At 38.3% G+C, this 16941-nt stretch overlaps 1 protein-coding gene across 3 annotated transcripts in view; it reads left to right on the forward strand.

Moving 5' to 3' along the window:
- The window catches only part of cdkl5 (cyclin-dependent kinase-like 5), a 65239-nt gene continuing 48298 nt past the window's right edge, over nt 1-16941 (forward strand). For 2 of the 3 annotated variants that reach the window (XM_007259372.4, XM_007259373.4), the window contains exons 1-3: nt 2-156; nt 4152-4420; nt 7982-8016. In XM_007259372.4, coding sequence (XP_007259434.3) covers nt 4357-4420; nt 7982-8016 — 99 coding nt within the window. In that variant the 5' untranslated portion in view covers nt 2-156; nt 4152-4356. Of the gene's footprint in view, nt 157-4151; nt 4421-7981; nt 8017-16941 lie in introns of all 3 variants that reach the window. The other variant, XM_022668204.2, reaches the window with a different exon arrangement.

Consider the following 16941-nt stretch of genomic DNA (forward strand, 5'->3'; position numbering starts at 1 on the left):
GCGGCTGTGGCTGTGGCGCTGGTAGGTGGTGAATGGAGCGGAATGGAGGTGGATAGTGTTGCAGCTGTAATGATGGGTTACCACTGCAGGTAAAGGATGAAAACATCCGTCCGCGCCCGAGAGTGCGGAGTCAGCGCGCCGAGCTCGAGGAACTGAGTGAGTTTAACCCGCAGGGGCTTGTTTTTTTCTGGGTTTTTGGGCGGGGAGGCTGTGTGTGTTGTCGTGTCACCTGTTTTGCTCTCAGTTCGCGGTGGGTTTTATTCGCGGACGGGGATGAGGAACGGGGAACGGTCGCTGGCACAGCTGTGGCACAGCGTTGCCTGCTGTCTGCTGCCTGCCCACACACTGACAGCACGATCCGCCTGCTGCACCCTGATCTGGTTTATTCAGATAATTCGAATTAATAAGAATGTGAATGTGCATGTGAAATAAACCACTATTCGTGCTGAACTCCTCGTTCACACTGTAGCTTCACGCATTTTATTATTATTATAGGCCGTTATTATAGAGGAGCGCGCGAGCACGGATAGATGGATGCACGGACGGATGGATGGATGGATGCATATGGATGGATGGATGCATGGATGGATGGTGCTGGTGTGTCGTGCAACAAGCTTTCCCGCGCGCCCCCCTATCTAAGCTATCCTCGTGATCTTCTTCATCATCATAATTATTATTATAGAATGAACGCGGGTTGGTCTGTCACACATTAGTACATATAAATATATATATAAAAACGCTTGCTATCCATCTAGCGGTTGAACTTTGATCCGCCCACGGATCGTTCAAGTGCGCGCGTGCACGCGCACGCTCACACACAGGCTCATATATATACACACACGCGCACACACAGGCACGCACGCGCGCGCCCTCGCACGCATGCATATCCACATTCACTTGCACGCATTCGAGCTGCACGCGAGCAGGTGCTATAACGTTTTTTTAAACGCACAGGTAGACTAGCTATAGCTAGGTGTAGAGCATCATCAGCAAATAGGTAAGCTAACCTAGCGCGTGTAGCTGCGTCGTTATGAAAAAGAGAACACCAGAACAGCGTCGATAAGGCGAAGCTGATCAATCCATCATGTTAAAAAGCCCAGTCATAAAGAAATGGCCAAAACAGGGGAAACTGCAACAGTAGCAATAAAGCATTGGTCTGACTGTAGTTATGACTGTAGATACCAAAGTCCTGTCCTAAATATTACTTAAACCGCCTCCTGGCTCTAGGGTTGGGTGGTGATAGGCCCTAAAATAGTATTATAGTATTTCAGAGTATTTGTGTGATCAAAAAAAAAAAAAAAAACACTGACAAAATTTAATGTAACAAAAATAAAACTAGTAGTGTGAACCAATTAAATCTGATTAATCACAACAATATTCTGTAATTAACCACGATTAATCACACTTGTTCTTTTTAAGACAAGTTTTTATGGATTTATTCGGATATTTATATGTTAATAAAAGAACGAATAAGAAATGTAAAATACAATTACATTTATATTAGTGGTGTCGATTAAAATACTAGTCAAATAAATACTCAAACCAGTCCTTACTCAGATAGCAGACAATGCTTTAGGGATCTTCAGCAAGGATTTTAAAGCCCAAGAAAGGTAAGCCTGTGACTTTCTTCATGGTTTGTTTGTGGTAGGAAACAGCTGAGCTCTGCGTTCATTGGCTGGTACACAGCACTGCGTTGAATTAACCTTAACATTTTAGGCATTTAGCTGTTGGGCCATCGTGGTGTTAGGAGTCTTGCCCCAGGAGATTTATTGGTGTAGTGCAGCATAATCATCCAGGACTGGAATTGAACCCTAGCGATGTGGTTAGCTCACTGGCAGGTAGTGATGTTATCCACTGCGCCACACCAAACATGTGTAAATCATAGACAAATAACATAGCCTACTCTAACATAGCATAGTTTTTTAAAAGACTAGTATTTATTATAAGTATTTATTTTGGATTTCAACTAGTGCCTTCAGAAGTTTTCTGGCATGTTGGCCAGTGTCATCACAATCATAATTTTGCCTTTTTAAAGACCTTAGGCAGTATTCTTGGTTACACATAATATATGGCTGCCATTTTGAAAACTGAATCAGGAACTGGCTAGCTAGTTAGCTAGTTACACAACCTGTGCTCAGTTGTGAATCTAATGCTTAGCCTGGTTGGGTAAACACAGATTTTAGCTGTTAATTCCAGAGGCCCTTGTGTTTAGGGGAATTGTGTTTTGCAGGGTATTTTTCATGGTTAGCTAACATTCCTTCTGGAAGGTTAGCTTAGCACAGCTTGTGTGAAAACAAAGGCAACAAATAGCAAATATCAGTTAATATAACTTGACAGAAAACACAGACTAAAGCTGCTGCTTTTGGACTAGTAAGAATGATAATTTAAGATTATTTACAAACATCTATTGGTTGTATTGAGGTAACAGTGTTTTTATTCTAAAGTGAGATAGCTAGCTACATTTAGCCTGAAATTTGGTCTAAAAAATGCCTGGCACCAAAAAAGTGACTTAAAATCTGTACGCCATATTACAAATATTGCCCATTCCATTGTTTTTAATAGTTTACACAGTTAACTATATTAACTTAATTAAAAACTGAAGTTTATAATATCTGCATACACCTTTTTAGTTTCTTCGAGTTGCATGATTCACCATTACCACCATTAAAATTTATTTTGCAACATGAAATCAGCAAAGGAATGAGAGATTAGGCATCACAACAGCTATACCAGCATTCTTATGCCGAATTCTTTAAATTTCAGTTTAAATAGTGTGCACCTTTATCTTATTCTTGGAGACCTATAATTTTGTATTCATCACTATCTGAGCAGAAGCATTCTAACATGTCCTTTTCACAATACTATTACAGGCTAAAAGCAAAATAATTGAATAAATGAAATAGTCTTAGTTTTATTTTTTTCAAACTTCGCTCAATAGTGCTATTCTAATTACAATGTATGTTTGTAGTGCTACTCAAGCCACATGTAAATAAAAGTACACAGAGAAATCTTATCTCACTTTTTCTCTCTATCCTATGACGTCCCTTTTGCCTAACTTGATCATTTCTGTCTACATGTAATGAAATTGTTGAGTTGATGTTTTAGTGTCTTTGGCTTTCAGAAAAGTTCTTTATAAAAAAATAAAATACATATTAATAATACTTTGTTTAATTTATGTGAGTAGAGCAAGAAAATGGGTGTAAAAACCTCCCAGTCATCTGCTCCCTATCGGCTATCTTTCTTATGTCTTGCTCTGGGAAGGTTATATTATTTATAGTAATAGGTCAACTAAGAAAATGGAAATTACAGATGGATAACAAAAGTAGTTGCTTGGTCTAGACAGAACCACGTTACTCGAAACTGCAGGTCTAGTGCCTCTGCTGCCTGGTAGCAGTATGCTGTAGGCCTATATCTTTGCCAATCCTCATTAGTTTCAGTAACCAACAAATCCATTTCTCATCTTCTTTAAACTTAAAACTGACATCCATAGGTTTTTGGATTTAGGGCCCTCTTTGGTGAGAATGGGTAATTGCACCTAACATGCGGATCATTTTTAAACTGGGTGGGTGTGATGCGGTCTCCTTTCAGAGCGGATAAATCCGATTCCAGGTTATGTTCAGTCAGAGAGAGAGAGAGAGAGAATGCGCTCAGTCAGAAATTTCACTCCTTTGTTTCTTTGGTTTAACTCTGAGTGAAGGAGCTACTGAGGTCTGAGTTGTCTCTTCTGAAGTCTTCAATGCTCCAGCATTCCGATCCTCTTTTAGTGTCTGTACATGTGAACTCCCGCAAAAAAGCGCCCCGGCAACGCAGTTTTTAGAATGAATATATTAGGCTTAGCAGGGATGGTCGTTTCAGCACACTGGGACCATTAAACCCGATATTTTGCCACTTCTCGACTTAAAAATGTGTCTGCTTTTAGTTTAGAGACAAAATAATACGTACTGCCACTTAAAGTATTTCCCTCTCCATTATCGAATTCCAAATGTGAGTTTTCCCTGTGCTGATAATGGCAGATTTTTTGAATTTATTTATTTTCTCCATACCATCATTCTGTTACACTTAGCAAGAAGTGAGTGTGGTTAACAGTATTAGCTGAAACTGACTTCTGTTCCACCTAATCAGACTTTTCTTTTTCATTTTTGTATTTACAGGTGAATGAATGTGTGTGAGAAAGTGTGTGTGAGTTTTAACGAGTGGCTGTGAGGAATATGGGACCAATATTATGGCCAAAAGGGAACAGGTTTCTGGCTCCAGTGACCCGTTCGAGTGCTGACCGCTGGAGCGTGTCCTGACCTACCTGTCCTCCCCTTCTTCTCTCGTCGCAGACCCGCGCCTCTTCCCCTGCCTTTCGACTTCATGAAGATTCGTCTCATCGGTGATGTGATGAATAAATTTGAGGTCCTTGGGATTGTAGGAGAGGGTGAGTGTGATGTGAATGCTTTATTTCTCAGACCATTTAAATGAACACTGCCATTGTGTTTGTCGTCAATTAGGGTGTTTATTGTGTTTATTGTCAATTAGTTCATAAAATGAACTACACTACTTACTCACAATACAACTGTGTTCCTTTTCTGGGTTGTCAGACTAAAATATCTCCAAACAAACAACAGTTTACTCAAACCACCATCCATTATTACTAGCTTACTTTTAAACTGAAACTGCTGCAGGTTCGTTAGTATGAACTTCTTAAAAACAGGTAAAACTGGCTAAAGCGTACAATACAGCCACCCCCTTCTTCACACTAACATATTTTTTGCCCTATAAGGTGCGCTTAACTCCTGTAATTTTCCCAAAATTCATCAGTGTGCCTTATAATCCGGTGCGTCTTATTTATGAATTCTGCCAGTCAGGTTGTAAGAAGCAGTAAAGCCACTCCGCTAAAGCACAACGTTATGCAGAAGTTTCAGTTTAGTTTTTCAGCAGCGAGGCTGGAATAGTATAAGCATTAGCCACTAACTTTTGCCATTCAGAGGTGAGTATTATCAGCCTCTCCATTTTAGTTCTCCAGCAGTAGTAGCATTAGCTGGTCATCGCACTAGCCCTTTTAATCGTTCAGAGGTGAGTATTATCAGCCTGTAGCCTGCTGCTAACCCTGGCTAGCACTGCTGGAGCAGCATTAGCATTACCCGCTAACCATGCAAATCTCAACCTCTTTGGCCGTACAGAGGGGAGTATTACTGGCCTATAGCCTGCTGCTAACCCTGTCTAACACTGCTGGAACAGCATTAGTATTAATAGCGGTTAGCCGCTAATGCTAATGCTCCAACTCTTGCCTCACAGCCATGTGGATTCATCCGCTGGGCTAGAGCTGTTTTGCCTGAAGAGAAATGAGAACTGCTCCTGCTGCCATTTCTGCTGTATTAGTGTTTTTATCCCAGTAAAATAGAGCAGTAACTATAGCCCTTTTAAATATATTAATACCGCAGCTTGAAGGATGATTTGAATGTATTTTATAACTGGAGAAAGAAGGGAATTGTGGCTGACTTAAATACTGTAATGCATCTCATGACTTTAATAATAACATAAAGTAAAAAATAACTCACAAAAAACTCACGAACTTATATTAAAGCCCGGTCATAAAAAAAAAAAATAAATAAAATAAAATAAAAATAGTGTGATATACTGTGAAACCTTCAGAATCTTGAAAAATAGTATGATATGCATTTTTGGCACTAACATACAGTATACATTTTCATTGCATTCCAACAACGTCTTTCTCCTCTGTGGGCTTAAAAACCCTTTTTTAGGAATGTGGAGCGTGACTGCTTTTTTCACTTTAAGGGTGTGAAGCCCAGAGCAAATTTCTTCACACTGTCCACTAACCTCATTTAATGGGCGATGAGGCGTGGATCTTCATGCTCTCCCTCCTCTGCTCAGTCAACCAGACCAAAATGTGTGTCCTCTACATAGCACAGGCCCCTGGCTCTGCTTCAATATGCAGACCGAGAATGCTTTACTTCATTGGAGCTGTTCCCGTTCTTCATTACAGCAGATTGCGTGGTTGTGTTCAGCGGTGAAAGGCCTGTTGCCACCTTTCTATCTCTCTCTATCTCTCTCCCCATCCCTCACTATGTCCTTTCAGTGTTCCTGTCTTTAATGTGCGCACAGTTTGTGCAAGGAGGAAAATGTCCCTTGACTCTACTTCAGTGCTGAACTGTAACTTTTTATGTACACACAGTTTTGTGAGCATTACAGCTGCTGTAATTGCTCATAATTAGAAGTTTGATCCTTGGGATCCATATTTGCTGTCATTTATGTGCCATTTTTAGACAGTAGGTTCCAGGGACACCTTGTTGATGAAATGGACAATTTTTAGGAGAAAGAGGGAGTGAGAGAGAAAGATATAGAGAGAAAGAACACATGGCTGTGGTTGACTGAACTCAGATGAGGATGAGCAAAAAGAGCAATCCGTGGTTTATTTGATCTGGATTGAAACCACCTTTTTTTGGCCTGTCCAGATTTTGCACCTGTGGTACAGACTGTGAATTACAGCACTTATCACACCTGGTTCAGACCAAATTGAAAAGTCTAAAAGTCCAGACTAAATGTAAAGTAGGTGTGAACGCACCCTTAACCTGCTACAAAGTATTTGCAACCTGTTATACTTGCCAAATTGCAGTGTCACTAAGCATTGACCATGCAGGATACCCATACTATTTTTTATGATTTGGCAGCATAACATTATTTTTAAAATACTGCAGTATTTTAAAATAAGGACGTGTCTTATGTGCACAGGTCTACTGTAGAAGTAAGTTTAGCAAGTACTTGGTTGAATGTAAAGAAAAGACTCTATACCTGGATGTAGCATTTTGTAAGATTATTCACTTAACTGTGTGCAATCAAGTTTGAAGATTTATATTCTAAATGTGAGTGATATGAGCTTTAGTTAGCTGAAACACAGTCTGTGCTGTGGAGTTAGCAGATCTGCTAACATGTACGCATTTTTGACCTCCTAGTACGCTTGTGTCGTTCCATGTTCTTAAGTGCGCATATCGTTTGATCTAGCATTTCACCAGTTTCAGTCAGGCTGTCACTGAAGTTGATTCCGCCACTGAGCTACAGAGATCTATGTGTGCTTAATTAAGAAGTGCTTACGGCCAATCGGAAAGCTTCATTTTCATCCAGTTGCCGTGCCTTACCTAGCTTCACGCTTCAGCCAGAGACCTTTTTTAATGATGGGAACGATGAGTTTGCCTGTGAGTTTGTTTGTGGCGGCTTGCGCTTTTTTGTGTTTCCAGCTAGCAGTGACACTAATCCAGCAAGCTACCTATCGAGCCATCCACTACTTTCCTCCACCCTTTACTTTCTCTTTTTCTCTTTCTCTCTCTCTCTCTCTCTCTCTCATGTTACAAGGTTGTTGAAGGTAGAATATGGAGCTACACTAGTATTTATTTTCTCTATTAAAGCTCTGTTGAACCCAGTAACTCAACAAAAATAATATTAAATGTAATTATAATTAATCACAGAATATATATATAGACCACTAATATAAATGTAATTTAATTTTGACAATCTAACCCTGATTCTTTTATTTACATTTAAATACACATTAATAAATAGTTAAGAAATCTGGTAGGTCACATATTTGCACTGGTGATTTTTATGTTTTTGTTTGTTTCAAGTAAATGAAAAATTAAAAAAGTTTAAAATTAATTGTACCCGTTAATAAATTAAAACAATATAAAGACTTTAAAAACAAATTTTTAAATAATGCTAAATAATTCAGACTAGCAAAGCTCTTTGTAATGAAATGTACAGTTAGGTCAGTGTTTTTTAAGCTCAATAAGCTTAAAAGGCAAGTTGTCTATACAACAAGATTCATCACAATACGATAAAATATTGTCATGTTGCCAAAATCTATAATAAAGTATACTGCAATATGCAATACTGCAATGTCTAGACACACTGATATCTATATATGTTGATGCAAGTAGTGCTCAAGTAGTGCTCTTTTTTCACTATATATGTTCTTCCTTTTCAGGAGCCTATGGGGTGGTTCTAAAATGCAGGCACAAGGTAAGACATATTTTATTCCAAATAGCAGTTTTTTATTGTGATATTAAAATAAATAGCCTCACTGTGTGCATAATTACTCAGCTTGAAATAAGTATGCAGTGGATGCTATGGATTTTTGGACTTATAATTTTTTCTGAGAATTTCATCATTTGTTTGTGCACTCCCTGTGTGCCAAAGACTGGGTTTATCAGTGGAATGTGCCCGAGGAATTCCCATCATCCCCAAAGCCCAAACGCTTTGCATGTGCACCATGCAAATGTCTTCCAAGCACATCCTGCTGCATGATGCAGTGCAGAGTGGTGCTCTACTACTGCAGGGATTTGTACACAGCCTATAGTGAAAGGAACATTAGCCCGAAAGCAATAATGAACTGTTGTCATTATGTTGCTAATTGCTATAGTAATAACCTACAAGTAGTTGCTTGATGAAGCTTCCAAGAGTGCGATTGTTCTAATCTAGGGTACATAAGTAAATAATTTATACATTGGCTTACTGCAGATGGAATCCATGTTCACAGTAGTACATGACAGCTATATGGAATTTCTACACGTGTTTGCAATTATACAGCTAATAGGCAACGTAAACTGGGAGCACTGAAGTGCTGTGTACACAGTTGGGGGGGTAGAATTGCTTGTTCGCGGATATGAAGCCACTAGACCCTCATTTCATGCTTGAGATTAAGATGGCTGTAGGATTATACATTTTCCTAGAACTGCTTTCCTAGAACTATGTGCCCTTTTTGAACGATTTTCCTAGAAACATGTCTAGGGACCTTTAGAGGATCAGTGTTCAGTGTCTCAGAAAGATATTAGAATATTATATAAGACCAATTGGTACTTTTGGAAGTGTGGGCAGTGTGCCAAGTCCTGCTGGAAAATAAAATCTCCATAAAAGTATACATATATACATATATATATATATAAATATAAATATAAATAAATATATATATATATATATATATATATATATATATATATATATATATATATATATATATATATATATATATCAGTATACTTCTATGTAACATAGTGGACCAACACAGCAGATGACATGGCTGTCTAAACCATCACTGATTGTGGAAACTTCACACTAGACCTCAAGCAACTTGGACTGTGTGTCTCTCCACTTTTCCTCCAGACTCTGGTTCCTTTTTTCCAAAAGAAATGCAAAATTTATTGATGGTCAAGGATGGTTTGGAGAGCTTATATCAAGTCCAAAGTCAGTGCAGGGTTTTCCCGGAAAATCTTACAGCACTTCATGCTTCCCTCCGTTGAAAACTTTTATTGAGATGCAGATTTCATTTTCCAGCACGACTTGGCACACTGCTCACACTGGAAAAAGTACCAATTGGTCTTATATAATATTCAAATTTTCTGAGACAAAGATTTTGGGTTTTTTATTAGCTGTAAGTCATAATCATCAACAATAAAATAAATAAAAACTTAAAATAGATCACTGTGTGTATTACATCTATATAATATACCGTATTGTTCGCTCTATAAGGTGCACTTTAAATCATTTAAAGTTTTTTAATTTTTCCCGAAATTACCAGTGCACCTTTTAAATAACCAGTGCGCCTTATGTATAAAATGTACCAGTCAGGTTGTAAGGCGCAGTAAAGCCACTCTGCTGAAGTACAGCATCAGCGTTATACAGGAGTTTCAGTTTAGTTCTCTAGTAGTATTAGCATTAGCTGCTAACTGCACTGAACGCCAGCTCGTTGGCCATTCAGAGGTGAGTGTTATCGGCTTGTACCTAGCTGCTAACCCCAGATAGCACTGGTGGAGTAGCATTAGCATTATCTGCTAACCACAGTGCTAGCTCTTTTGTTGTTCAGAGGCGAGTATATTGGACTGAATTCTGCGTGTTCGTCCCAGCTACATGGGATGAACCGCTAGCTACTAGTGCCCTGGCTTACCAGAACACTCAGAGTTCCTCTGTGTAGCTCTGTCAGGTGGCATTTATAGCGGGCGAAAAAAATCCACACATATCAGAATAAGCAATAGTGCTCTGGTGGATTGCTTGAATGGCTAATCAAAGATATGCATATGCCTACCATTTTAAGCTTGCTCCACACTGAGCTGATCGTCTCCCCGTTCTCATTCCCTGCGTCCTCAACACAGGAGGAAACTGAAGCATGGGAGCACCCATGGCATGCCTTCACGCCTGGCCAGGTAGCAGCATGTGACAGAGCGCCTGGCTGGATGATGGATGACAGCACTGTAGATCAGAGTATTTAGGGCTTATTGAGAGACAGGGCTGGGGACAGGGATATTATTCCAAACCAGAAATCTGTTTAAAAAAATGTTGTTGGGCATATTAAGAATGTTTTTTTTTTTTTTACATTTTTCAAACCTTTTTAGTGTTAAAATGTATGCCATACTTTTACAGTAAACAAGCCACTAAGAGCAGAGCTTATCATTGTATAAAACAAAAATCAATATGTTTCATTTTAATTTCTAATCAAGGTGTAAAACTGCATCTGAGCATTTTTTACCCACGTATGTACTGGTACACCTGCCCATCGTCCCAAACTTAGCAGGTTACCTCAGAAGTTTTGAATGAAGTACCATCATTCACACAATTACCAAAGCCACTCCAATTCATCCCAGAGGTATTGGATGGAGCTGCATGACTCCTGAAAACACAGTTCCACTGTTACACATAGGGTTGCAGCGGTAACCGGTTTCACGGTATACCGTGGTATTAAAATGCACGGTTATCATACCGTGTGTGTTTGCTTATTACCGGTAAAACGCAAGCCAGCGGGAAACTCACCCGCGCATGCGCAACTCTGCTCCGCTTCAGCTCCTCAGCACACAGCGGCGAGAACAGCAGAAAGTGCATCAGACTAAACAAATCTCCGTCCGCCTAAAAAAAGGCTAAACTAAAATCAGCAGTGTGGGACTATTTCAGAGACCCGCCGAACGCACCCGAGGATGGTTATCCGATTCGTAATCAATGTGGCCGTAAAGTCACAGCTAAAGGTGGACATACGTCAAACCTGTTCTCCCATCTCCAAGAACACCATCCCGCTGTGCAGCGCAAAGTATGTGTTTAGTTTATCATTTTAATCTGAACCTAAATAAAACCTCTTTGCAGTCGTGCACAACCCATGCGGTAAGCGCCTGCAAAAGCGCTGAGTTATCCGAAATTTGTGCACGCAGGTACAGGCGTGAAGTGCGTGCTACGATGGATTCACGTGTCCGTGTAAAGGTCCTGGCCGGACTGGATGTGAAAGACGTCATTCATTTACATGCGTTGATTTTCAAATTCTGACGTGCCTGTTTTTCATATGTTAAAACCAGACTCGGTGTGAAAGCCTTAAAATAGAAATCTCTGTTGTGAGGATCATGTCAGAAATAAATCCCCTTTTTCTGCAGTATCTGGTTATATACCAACATGGCAGTAAAACGGACGTTTACAACAGTTGTTGATCAGACACTGACCCAGGCTCAGTTTATCAGATATTAAATAATTTAAACTTAAATAATTGTACTGAATATTTTAAATACAGGATCTTTACGTCTTAGAGGACATGTAATGTGTGTTACGTGTGTGTGTGTGTGTGTATGTGTATATATATTATATATATTTATATATATATATATTTTTTATATACACTCTTAATGCCCTTAAGAGTAGTGGAAAAACCTGGTTTCCTTCACCTGATGGTGTACAACTTATTTTTTTTAAGGAAATATTAAAATTATAATTGTTCCAGATTTCTACAATAAATAGTTAATTGAACAAAAAAAACCTTTGTTGTAATTTCTTTAAGGGTCAGTTTAATAATATATGTAACAAACTGTGATACCGTGATACCGCTGTATTTTCTGAGACGGTTATCATACCGTGAAAATCTCATACCGTTGCAACCCTAGTTACACATGCTTGGCGCTCAGCATGGGAACCTTAGGCTCATGTGTGGCTGTTCCAGAGCATCCCATTCTGTTGGCAGTTTATAGAGGTCATGCAAGGTAGTTATGTATTTGAACACCTGTTCTAGCTGAATTCACTAATAAGGGTACGGGCGGTACACAATGTTATATACCCCTTTAGTTTCTGATTTTGATATTTATAGGTATATGTTTGAGTAAAATGAACATTGTTGTTTTGTTCTCTAAACGGACAACATTTCTCCCAAATTCAAAATAAAAATATTGTCATTTAGAGCATTTATGTGCAGAAAATGAGAAATGGCTGAAATAACAAAAAAGACCTTTCAGACCTCAAATAATGCAAAAAAAAAAACAAAAAAACAAGTTCATATTCATAATGTTTTAAAAGTTCCGTAATCAATATCAAATATCAAAATTTGGTCAAATAATGTTGGTCCTATTTTTTAATCACAGTTTTCATGCATCTTGGCATGTTTTCCTCCACCAGTCTTACACACTGCTTTTGAATAACTCTATGCAACTCCTGGTGCAAAAAAATTCAAGCAGTTCAGCTTGGTTTGATGGCTTGTGATGTCTTACGACATATTACGATAATTGGTTTTGCAATACTATGTATCGATTGTTAAAAACAGTATCAGTATTCATGGAATCAACCATTGGACAGCAGTGTTCCATTAAATCTCAGTGTTCTGATCGCACAAAAAGCTAACTATTCTTATACATTTTTCTAAAAATAGATTTAAACAATCACAATTCATCGTCCTGCTTGCAGTAATGAAATATATTGTGATATATTGAATGATAACCACTATATACACCCCTAGTGTTGAGTAGTGTATTTTGCAAGGAATGCAAATGAATTAGTGTAGTAGGCCCTGCTTATTGTTTTGTGACCAAAAAGTGAACCCTTCTTGCCAGTATGCAGCACTTGTTTCTTCTTTTTTATGTTATGCATACATTGGCTAAGTAGAATACATAAATAAATTAAGCATGCATTAGACAGTACTGAAATGTGAACCATGAAAATGAGCAAACCATTTAATTTGCATTCGTAATTGCGTTGTTCCTTAAATCCCCCAAAGTTGAGGCTTCCATGTAAAGCAGCAGTGATATAAACAGAGAATGTAACATACTGTTTTTCCCCATTGGGATGCTCAGAGAGAACGTTGGTTTTTGGTAATTGGTCAGTCAGCTCTTTTCCCCCCCTCTGTTCGTTAAACGTGTTGAATATTTGAGCTGGAAGCCAGTTTTTCTCCTTCATTCTCGTACCAACAAGGCCCTCATTAGTCTCCGTCAGCCGTAAGCTATTTACACACATTCCGATGCAGAGTTGCACCATTCCAGGGATATATGCTGTGCTGGAAAAATGTTCCAACTCGGGATTACCTTCCTATGCTTGATTATGGAGCAAACGTTTGACTCTGGGAAAAGTGAGCTAAAGCTGGCTGAAAGATGCAGTAGCAGCTGGCCCTACTAAGCATGGAAGCTGGATTTATTTTCATGGTAGATTTAACGTAGATGACTGTTACAAATGCATCTGCACACAGAAGGTAGTATTTAAGGAAAATAACTTGTTAGTTATGGTGAAAAAATGTAGTTTTTGGATTTTTTTGCACTGTAAGGCACGCTTTAAATACTTTAATTTTCCCAAAAATAGACAATACGCCTTTTAATACAGTGCGGTTTATGTATTACCAGTCAGGTTGTAAGGAGCAGTGAAGCCACTCTGCTGACGTACAGTGTAAATTAACACAGATTTTGCTTGTTTAACTTTGACAGAAAATAAATATTTTTTTATATATGTATATATATTTATAACTACAATTTTGTTTACTTAAGCGCTCCAGCACTGAGACCAGCTGGGAAACATGTCGACACCCCTGTTTCTTACTAGTGTTGCTTAAATGCACCTTATAATCCAGTGTGCCTTATGTATGAAAATAGACCAGAAATGAAACGTTCATTGATAGTGCGCCTTATAATATGGTGCGCCTATAGTCCGTAAAATAAGGTACACATTACATTGTTTGCTAAAACTGCATTTAAAAAGTGTGCTTTCATATCCAGGGATCCCAGTAGATTATCTTGAGCCTGTGTTGAGGCAAACTTACATATACAAATATATGTACTGTATCGTTTTTAAATTTATGTCAAGAAGATAACATAATTGCAATAAACAACTGTTTTTGATGCATTAAATCTTGATAAATGTTAACATTAGTAATACTGTCTGACTATTAAGGGAAAGGCCTGAAGGAAATAGGCTTATTCAGTGGGTGGGTCGTATTGCTGCAGCTAGTGAAGAAATTTGGGGTCAAAACTCAAATGTAGAAAGTTTTCTATTGTGAAAGAAGACTAACTGATTTACTATACAGTACATGTGATATACAGAAATAGATAGCTAGGTGGTTTGATGGTAGCACTTTGAAAATGTTCTCTTTACAAATCGGCAAGTTTTTATAATTGATGAAATTGCAGTGGTCTTGTTTACAGACTTTATTTTTTGGTACAGTTTCTGCATTGGTTTTGAGTCGTTGTAACTTCAACCCTTTAGAAAGCCCAGCTCTTGGCTGCTCACTAAGAGAGTCCTTGTCTTTGCTTATTGGCAGTGACTTCTCCATTGTCCTCCCAAAGCCTCCACAAGCTATGCTATCCCACAGAGTAAAAGATATCAATGGCCTATTGTCAGAGCCTGTAGAGGGCACAAATTGCTGCTTGTCCACTGACATTGCTTGAAAGTTTGTTTATCTATCATGCATTATTTGGTCTGGAGTTTAAAAATAGAACTGCAAGTAAGATTGCATTAAAATGTTATGGTTTGTATGTCTGTTAAAAATGTGTTGTAAATAGTACTGGGCGGTATGGCCAAAAATGCATATCACAGTATTTTTCATGATTCTGTCGGTTTCTCTGTATATCACTGTATTTAAAAAATAAAATAATTATTATATTTGCATGATTGGGCTTTTAATATAGATTTGTGAGTTACTGTACTGTTAGGAGTATATATAATATCAAACATTAAGGCTTTAAATTAAGGCTTTGATTAGTATTGGGTTTACTTTGTCCCATAACATTTCACAATATATGAAGAAATCAGACTTTATTATCAGAAAAATAGCTAAAGAATGTAAACAATTGACCTTAAAAATAGATAGGCTAACAAATTTAACACGGCTCCCTTAACAAAATTAAATATTTTTCTAAATAGTTCCATAAACACTATAAACAAACCCATAAATACTCAATGTTTAAGTACTCAAAGAGATATTTCTCAAATGTTCTGTTGCACAAGCTATATACAAGTTTAATATAAATTTACTATATGTTTTTAAAGCCATTAGAGGCATTACAGTGTTTAAATCAGCTACAATTCCCTTCTTTCTTCAGTTAACAAATACATTCAAATCATCCTTTAAGCGACAGTATTAATACTGAATGAACCGGTATACCGCCCAGCACTAGTTGTAAAGCTAATGATCAAAAATTGCTGAAGCACTGAAAAAAAAATTCAGTGTCTTTATGTGTGCAGCATGTGGTGTTGCCTTGACTTCTTGACAAGTGAATGAATGTCCAACAAAAAGAAATGTGCTGAATAAAATACAGCCTGATTGGCAAGTATAATATGGGATTTTGCACAAGCCACATGTTCCAACACCCCAGTTACTGAGTATAATATGGGATTCTTCCTATGCTGCATTTGCTAACTCCCTGGCTGCCTGGTGTTTCCAAGCTGGATTTATTACCATCACTTGAAGACAGTTCGACAGATCCATAGCAGTTCCTTTTTTTCCGAACTAGGATACTTTACACATAGTTAATAACAGAGATGTGAGATCTGTACCTTGTTCTTATCTTGAGTTATGAAGCTCAGAATAATGCCATTTTTTCACCATTTTTGGCTGAATCATTTCAGTTTTATGAGGATTTTTATCCTCCAATAGCATTATCTAAGGGGAAACTGCATATTATTTTTTTTAAGGCTGATGGGGTGATGTAACTCGTGGAGGATGTTAAGGTTTAGCATGTTGCTCAGTGCTACAGTGGCAGCAGGCAGAGTGAAGACAGGGCCATTAGAATTTCCAGCAATCTGAAAGTTATCACTGTTGACAATCCTGTTCCCTCACCTGGGACTGAAGCCAAAAGCCATTTGGTTCCTGCTGCTGTGCGCTAGTCCAGAGGTCCCCTGCGTCCGACTGCTAGTTGAGCATCTGTAGCTTTTTGTTTTAGTGATTAGATTAACTTATCAGGCTTTGGAGGAGAGTTACAGTTACTTGATGTAGGGCTTTTTTCTTGATTGATCTGTATTGATTAGTGTATTTGTAACACTGTCAAATTAATTTTTCACCCCTACCTCGTTCCTAGATAGCAAAAATCAATATGGCCTTTTCCCAGCCAGGTATCATATGCCGTGCCTGAGTTAGGTCTAACTCAAATGCTTGAATGCTACACTATGATTCCCAAGAATAAGACAGGAATCAACCCAAGCTGCATGTTCCAACACTCCGGTTGTCGAGTGTAATATAGTATATAGTATATAGTATTTGAGTATTTGCAATGAAACTGAATGGACACATGGCCCAGTGGTTAGAGCATCGAGTTATTGATCTCAGGGTTGTGGGTTTATCGGAAAATGCATTAAATATGTTGAAAGCATTTGTGCAATTCTATTAGTTTTACATATTCTTCCAAAGCAGACTGTAGAAAACTGCATAAGGTAGGGTGTGAAATAAAAAGCCTGCATCCCTAGGTGGTCAGAACCTGTTATTTTTACAGGATTTTGTACAGAATTGAGGACAGGAAGAAGAGAAGATGCATGTGTGTGTGTGTGTGTGTGTGTGTGTTTGCGTTTGCATTAGCATTAAATAGGTCACCTTGAGTGGGAATGCTGGCAGTGCAGAGATGTGCTGAGATGGTGTAAGACTCACAAGATAATGCTGAGATGTGCCTTGGAGTGTTAGCAGTGTTAGCGTTTAGCACAAACAATACATTTTATGTGCATCATTATTGGTTAGGCTGT

This window comes from Astyanax mexicanus, chromosome 23, assembly GCF_023375975.1.
Source record: "Astyanax mexicanus isolate ESR-SI-001 chromosome 23, AstMex3_surface, whole genome shotgun sequence".
Taxonomy (NCBI): domain Eukaryota; kingdom Metazoa; phylum Chordata; class Actinopteri; order Characiformes; family Acestrorhamphidae; genus Astyanax; species Astyanax mexicanus.